This window comes from Buteo buteo, chromosome 2 (assembly GCF_964188355.1).
Source record: "Buteo buteo chromosome 2, bButBut1.hap1.1, whole genome shotgun sequence".
NCBI lineage: Eukaryota > Metazoa > Chordata > Aves > Accipitriformes > Accipitridae > Buteo > Buteo buteo.
In genome coordinates this window covers 30,559,197-30,566,398 of record NC_134172.1, presented here as the reverse complement: position 1 = coordinate 30,566,398, position 7,202 = coordinate 30,559,197, and the positions used below count along the sequence as shown (strand labels likewise).

At 42.8% G+C, this 7,202-nt stretch overlaps 1 protein-coding gene across 1 annotated transcript; it reads left to right on the top strand.

Annotated features, from left to right (window-relative positions):
• Positions 1-2,587: 2,587 nt before the first annotated feature.
• On the top strand, positions 2,588-6,158 carry NDUFA4 (NDUFA4 mitochondrial complex associated). The gene is made up of 4 exons (XM_075049928.1): positions 2,588-2,779; positions 3,427-3,515; positions 3,851-3,911; positions 5,939-6,158. Exons 1-4 carry the CDS (start codon positions 2,738-2,740, stop codon positions 5,993-5,995), a joined length of 249 nt encoding a protein of 82 aa, XP_074906029.1. The 5' UTR covers positions 2,588-2,737; the 3' UTR covers positions 5,996-6,158.
• Positions 6,159-7,202: the final 1,044 nt, after the last annotated feature.

Sequence of the window (7,202 nt, the reverse complement as noted above, 5' to 3'; positions counted from 1 at the left end):
TGGCCGCTAAGTAGGTATTTCTAGGAACCACAGATCCACCATCAAGATGCCATGAGGTGGCTTGAGTTTATACTCAGAATTTCACCAAGCCAAGTAACTGAGGGATTGCATTTTTAGCGATGCCTGCACTGGGTGTACTTTAAGAATATTAACTCACAATTTCTGAAATTATAATGAAAGGATCTGTTTTCTGCTTGTTTTCACACTTCAACTTTTTTGCCTGTAAAATTCATTAACATACATAAAGTCCTAGTAACATTAATAATAAGACATGTATATGAACAATGAACCAGCTAAGCCATACAGGCCCAGGCAATAAAAGCTGATGTACACAATGGTTAAAATTTATGAAAGCCCATAAAATGCATGACAAATTTTGCAAACTGATCAGTACTATGCCTCTGTTTAAATTCATAAAAGCACAAGAAGCTAGCAAAAGAATAAATCATTTGCAAAAAAAAAAATATACTGAGAAGCATATAAAACTCATGATGTATTTCCTAAATATAGGTGCCCGAAAGATGCCTAGTGGAAATAATGCATCCCTGATAGGTCTTCCCATAGTAGTGTAGAAACAGGCTACTCAAAGTCTCTGAATTTCTGCCACTTAGCCTTATGTCAGCTGTGCAGAAGAAAGCAGACTCTTTCAGTCTGAGATCAGTTTTGCTGAGCAGCCCCACATGGCTACTGGCTACCCTTTGGTCTCTCCCTGGTTACCCTGCAGCTGCTTTGGCAACAGCTATTTCCTGTGATCCAAATATACGGTGAAAAGCTCAACTACTGTACTAGAGGGTAAGCAGTGTAACCTTCCAAGTTATTCTTGGAGTATTCAGGTATTTCTCTCCCATAGAAGAAAGAGTAGTGATGCAATTATTTTCAATACTTTTAACTGCATGGGCAAATTGCTCTTTTCATTTGGAAAAAATGGAAAAAATACTGTCCCCACCACATAATCTATACTGAAACAGTTAACAGACTCTTGGACCACACTAACTATGCTCCTTTTCTGTTTATCAACTCTGCAACAAATGAGGGAGGCAAGTAAGAGGATTGCATTGCTCCATTGTTATAATTTTTCTGGTGTCATCCAATGACTTGTCAAATATATCTGTACAAGTTACTGAATATGGCCAACTGCCAGCATTCTTGTCTTGTGCATGGCTATCCATTAGCCTGATTAAACTGGCTCTGGCAAACTGAAAAAGGTTGGATTATGGAATGATAAGCAAGGAATATGATTTTTTTTTTTTTCTTTGTAGAATTTATTGTGACAGTGACAGTTTGAGACAATTCTTGAAAATAAGCAGAAGCCAGTCTGTGGAACCAGTAAGTGAAATAAAAGGCATCCATCTACTTAAATACATTTATTCCCTGCCATTTCATTATTTTTTACTTCAAAATTTTACTGTGATACACATCCACACAAACCATTAGCATTCATGTAAAGTTATTTTGCTTCTAACCTAGTAAAGGGACCCTTTTTGTCTTAGGTTAGTAGCATGCTGATATCCCCTCTACCTAAAGATGAATTTCTTAATGACTGGGTGCAAATTTACTTTTTGGGTTACCTTTTGTGAAAGAAATCACATATCAAAGTGGCTAATGATCCTACCCAAAGATGGGCCTTAGGTTCCCAATTCTGTATAAAATTATGATATACAGCAATGGAGACCAAACCAGGGCAGCACTTGGACACACTTAGTATTATACAGTAAGTAGCCCTGTTGCTCATTTAGAATTATCTAACGATAATGAAATCCAACCCAACCTTGGCCAAAATAGGAAACATTTAATGATAAGCCTGCAGAAGATAATCTTTTCAATGAGTATCATGTGTACACTAAACCTGAAAATCGAAGGTCTCCCTCAACACTGTGTAGGCACCCGCCTTTCGCCACCCTGCCCGTAGCAGAGTAATTAACTTGCCAGTTTTACGATGAATTTCACTCTTTTTCAAGTCAACGAAACCCTAACTCTCTTGTCTCACCTTCAAACCACCCCCTCAACCCGGGTGATGGTGAGGACAGGCCTCCACACCGAGGTCTGCCTCGCTGAGGAGAAGGCGAAGGCGGGTGTTCGCCCGTGCACCCGCACGCCGCCGCACACCTTCAAAGCGGTCCCGTTACCAGGGAGGAGAGGGCAGGCGCCTATCGGGCAGGCTGCGGCGGCTTCTGGCCCCCGTCTGCGTGGCAGAGGCTCGAAGGCGGTGTGAGGGGAAAGCGCCCAGGAAGGGGAGGCGGGCGGCCCTGAGGAGCCGGCCGTCGGAGGCGCCTCGCGCCCTGCCAGCGCCCGCCCGCCGCGCCGCCCGCCGCGCCACCCGCCGCCCTGGGCGCAGGCGCTGCCCACGGCGCTCTCAGCAGCGGGCGGGGCTGGGCGAGGCGAGGCGGCGTTGGCGCCTGCTCGGCTCCCCGTCGCGGAGCGGGCCCGGGGTGCCCCGGCAGGTGCCTGCTCCCCGAGCGGCGCGGCCGGCCGGGCGGACGGGGGCTGCGCTGTCGCAGGAGTTGCGAAGCCCGGGGCGCTCGGCGGTGTCGGCGCGGGGCGCCGGGCGGGGGGGGAGGGCCGCGGGCCGCGGCGGAGAGCGAACAGGCGAACGCCGGAGCTGCTACATCCGGGCTGCGGCGGCGGGCACCTGCCGCGCCGGGGGCCTCGGGTGACATTGGGCCTCGGCAGCTGAAGGGGGAGGAGGGGCTCCGCAGCCTGGTAGAGAGCGAGACCTTCGTCTGCGCCCGCTGCCGCCATGTTCCGCGTTATGGTCAGCCACGCCAGGAAGCACCCCAGCGTGAGTACCCGGCGGCGGTGCCGCTGCGGCGCCTCGGCCTCGGCGCCTCGGCCCCTCTCTGCGCCCTCCCCTGCTGACGGCCGGTGCCCACGGCCCCGCCGCTCGCCCCCCGCCTCGCTCCTCTGTCTCCTTTGCCCCGGGATGCCTGGCCTCTCGGGTGCGCCGTGGCTGATGGGCGAGACTCGGCCAGGCCCCCTTTTTCCTCTGGTATGTGTGGGCCTTTCTGCTGCTGCAGCAGCAAGGCTCAAGGTGGTTCATCCGTTCTTCCTGCTCGTCTTTTTTCGTCCATCCCCCGCCCCCGTCTTCTTACTTTATCATCCGGGGTGCAGACGGTGGGGGCTGTTTTGGGCAGTGGAGGGACTAATGTTGTTTTTTCAGAAACGTGCTGTTATGGGACGTTTGGTTGTTCTGCATGTAGCAGTATTTTTTTTCATGTCTGCCTCTTCATAGCTGCTAGTTCCTCTCTGCCCCCAGGGATGCCCTGCACACAGGGAGCTGATGTCAGGGTTTTCGAGGGCACGCATTATGGCTTCAAGTGTGTGAACTTGTTCTTTGGTTTGCCATTGCCGTAGTCAGAAATGATATGTAATAATGTTATTTTGTTATATTATGGTGTGACATTTATTTTTTTTGTTTGTCTGTTCTAGTTGATCCCTCTGTTTTTGATCATTGGATCTGGAGGTGTTGGCGCAGCCCTGTATCTCATGCGTTTGGCAGTGTTCAACCCTGATGTCTGGTATGTATAAAAGAATTCACAGCGCCCAGTTCTCTTGCTGTATGTACCAAAGTCAGCATCACTGCCTTGGTATTTATGTTTCTGGAGGCCTTAATGTCTTTCTGCATTATCACTGCCACCAAGTGTGTGTGGATTTCCTTGATTTGGAGATTTGTTTATATACTATATGATATTTAGAGACTGCTGACAAAGGACTGTGTCTCTTTCTGTGGAAACTTATTTGGATGGGTGACTCTCCATGGTCTAACAGCTACAGTACACCTACAGATTTTGTTTATTTTGAAGGTAGTGTGATTCTCTTAGCATGTTCTCATATCTTGCATTTCTGTCAATAGCTGGGACAAGAAAAATAATCCAGAACCTTGGAACAAACTGTCTCCCAGTGACCAGTACAAGGTAAAATGAAAAATACAGATTTTTAAGAAACATAATATCAAAGGTGTAGCCTGTTGCTTTAGGATGTTTGAGTGTATTGGAGAGTAGCTGAATGAGTGTTCTATTTTTTCTGCTGTGCAACATTTGTTTGTCTCTAGAACTCAGAACAGAGAGAGACAAGTTTGAGGTCTAAAGCTTTCCTAGAGTTGGTTGATAATGGGGTGAAAGGAATCTATACAGAAGCAGTCATATATATTGCACTGTAAGAAAAAGAGGAATTCTATGCGGAAGGAAGAGTATTCTAGCTCATAATACTCAGAAATAAACTACAGGGAGAAGGACAAAACCTCGTAAGTTCTGAACTAAAGCTTTCTAAGCTCTAAACTATTGGCCTTTATTCATGAGAAGCAAAGCAGGAAAACGGCAGTGTTTAACATAAACACTATCTCAGTTCTATAGTTGATTGTTTGAAAACAAAAACAATTGTCTGTAAGTAACTGGATGCAGTAGAAATGTTCTTTAAGTAATATTCAAGTTACCTCATTGAATTAATGAGGAAGCATGCAAAGATGTGTAAAAGATTTGGCAGTTTACAGAAATAATGTTTTTATCACATTTTACTAAAGTGGTATTTTAGTAGATTCCTGTTAAGAATATTTTAAGATTATTCTCAAGCTACTAAACAAGCAAACCTACTATGTTTTAAAAGTTGGTGTCTGTTCAGTACCATACCTTACTGTTCCTGTCATTGAAATAAGTAAGAAACCCCACACACTCCAAAAGAAAATATGTTGCAGTTCCCTTAAAGGTCCAGGAAGAACATAATACTTTTTTTTCATTGCTGCTTTGGGAATGTTGCTGTTTCTTAAATATCTGAAAGAGGCAAATTCAACTTAGTGCGCAGCACAAATTCTTTTGAAGAGTGCATGCCTTGTGTAGCATTCCCCTTCTGTCTTAGCATGCAAACACAACCTCAGGGTTTACCATATTTGGGTGTGTGTATCATTGGGAATTTTTTTTCCAAATCTGCACTGTGGGAAATGGCAAGGCTGATACTCTAAATTGAGGATGACTGTTTAGTAAAAACCTCTGATACAACAAGTTTTCGCTTTTGATGAAACCATTTTTCTTTCGTATAACTTCTCTTTGTCATGTCAACTTTCTCAGTCTTCCCAAAGAAAAGAGTTGAAGACCAGATTGTTACTGTAGGAGTCGCACAGGAAGCTGTAATTTGAATGTGCTGTAGGCTGTTTTGTTTTCTCTGAGGAAGTTAAAACAAAAAAAAATTGAATTTGGGCATAACTAAAAATAATCAAGCTAATAGATAAGTAATTCTTCCTTTTTTTTTTTTTTTTTTTTTTTTAAAAAAACCTGTAGCATCATATGCTTGATGTCAAGTCAGACTGGAATGCCAAAATATGCTTTTAGTCTGTAAATTTATTGTCCTCAGTGACTGGGCTGTTTTGAATTGCTAGTAATGGGATCCAGCTTTATAAATACAAACTGGGAGTGTGAAAGGGTCTGGTCTTACTTTCCTTCCTCCTTGTCATACCATGCAGTTCTAGATGCAGCTACTTAAACCAAATTTGGCTTTTGCAGCACCGCTGTAAATGTTCCCTCGTGACACTATCTGTTCACATACTCCGTGCTTTATGCCACTTTGCAAGCTAGGTATTGCCTTCGATATACAGGAGCACATAGATTTGGGGAAAAAAGGATGAACTCGGCAGTACTGGAAGAACTTTGTGTGAATGGACTTTTAATTCTGGGGATTAAAGAAGAGAGATTGTGGGATTTTCTATAGTTGTAGACACGAGCATTGTCTCATTTTAAATGCAGAGCTTCTAATACTGTATGCAGAATGAAGATACTATAAAAAAGTTACTGCTGTTCAAAGTATTTATTTATTTATTTTTGTCTATTGTACAGACTCAACCTATGATTTCATTTTCCTGACATGAGTTCAAATGATGCCTGTTTTTCAGTAAATACTATGGCAAATGGATAGTTGAGCTTCTTACTCTTTTTTCCCCCCCTCTCTTTCCTAGTTCTACTCAGTTAATGTAGACTACAGTAGACTGAAAAAGGACCGTCCTGACTTCTGAACAACACACTCATCTCCGTAAGCTGCACAGAAAGGTCTTCCGGAAGCCGTCCGCACAATTGTCATGCTTAATCATCCAGGAAATAATCAAATGTGCCTCATGCTGCACTTGGTCATGTGTTTGAAAGTGTCTTGATGAGGCTTAATAAATGTCTGAAACTTGACGTGTCTATTCTTTACTCCAATTTTGCAAAATGAGAATATCCTCCTATTGACAGTTTGTTCTATGATCAGTCAAATAATAAGCAAAAGCCAATTCATGTTTCCTCAACAAGAAAGCCAAGTTGATTTGATGGGCTTTACACTCAGTCCATTGACTTCAGAGAAATAATTACATGTTCATGCAGTATAACAAACGGCAAGAATTTGAAAGCCAGTATTTATATGTGTGTGTATATATATATTTTTTTTAATTGCACCTAAATTTTTCTACTTGCCTCTTTAAGAAGTTTTGGTAGCAGACAAGTCAATGCTAACAAGTCATTGTCCAGCAGAGAGGCAACAGATGTTGCCATATGTTGCTGGAGGGAAGGAAAAAAAAAAGGCCAAGCTGTCTGCAAAAGGTTTTGTTTCTTTTCTTTATTTCTTTCTTTTTTTTCTTTTTAAGTCATAAGCATTTTGTTAATAAAAAAGAAGATGATCTTAAATATTTAAAAAATAAAATTCTAGGATTATATTCAAGATTTCCTGTGGATCACACTTTTGAGGAAGGAAAGCACACAGTAAGCAGAACAGGGTACAGGATTTGAGAAATAATTAGGTTTCCATGTAAGAACAAAAATATCTTTCAGGAAGGGCAATTTCTCATACTTCAGTACTTGGCTGAGTCTTGCTATGGGAAGACAAAAATGTCTTTGCAAGTCTGTAACTTATGGTAGGTTCTTCTTTGTGCTTTTCTGTGAACATCTGGTATTTCCTTGGGTATGGGATTTAATACTGGACTACCTGACAGACTACAGCTGTTCCTGTCTTGATAGATTTCAGTCCACTTAAAGTGGACTCAGGATGTAGGTAACCATAGCTGCTGTTATAAATAATAAGGATAGATTCAAAGAAACTGGGTAGCAAGAACTTTTATTGGAGAAGAAAAACTATTCTGTGGTCATTGACTGCAAAATAACATATTTGCAAAGACTTCATATTTTACGTGGAAAATTCTTACAGGTCAATTGGATGGGGTTTATTTGGTAGTTCAGATTACCTTCCTT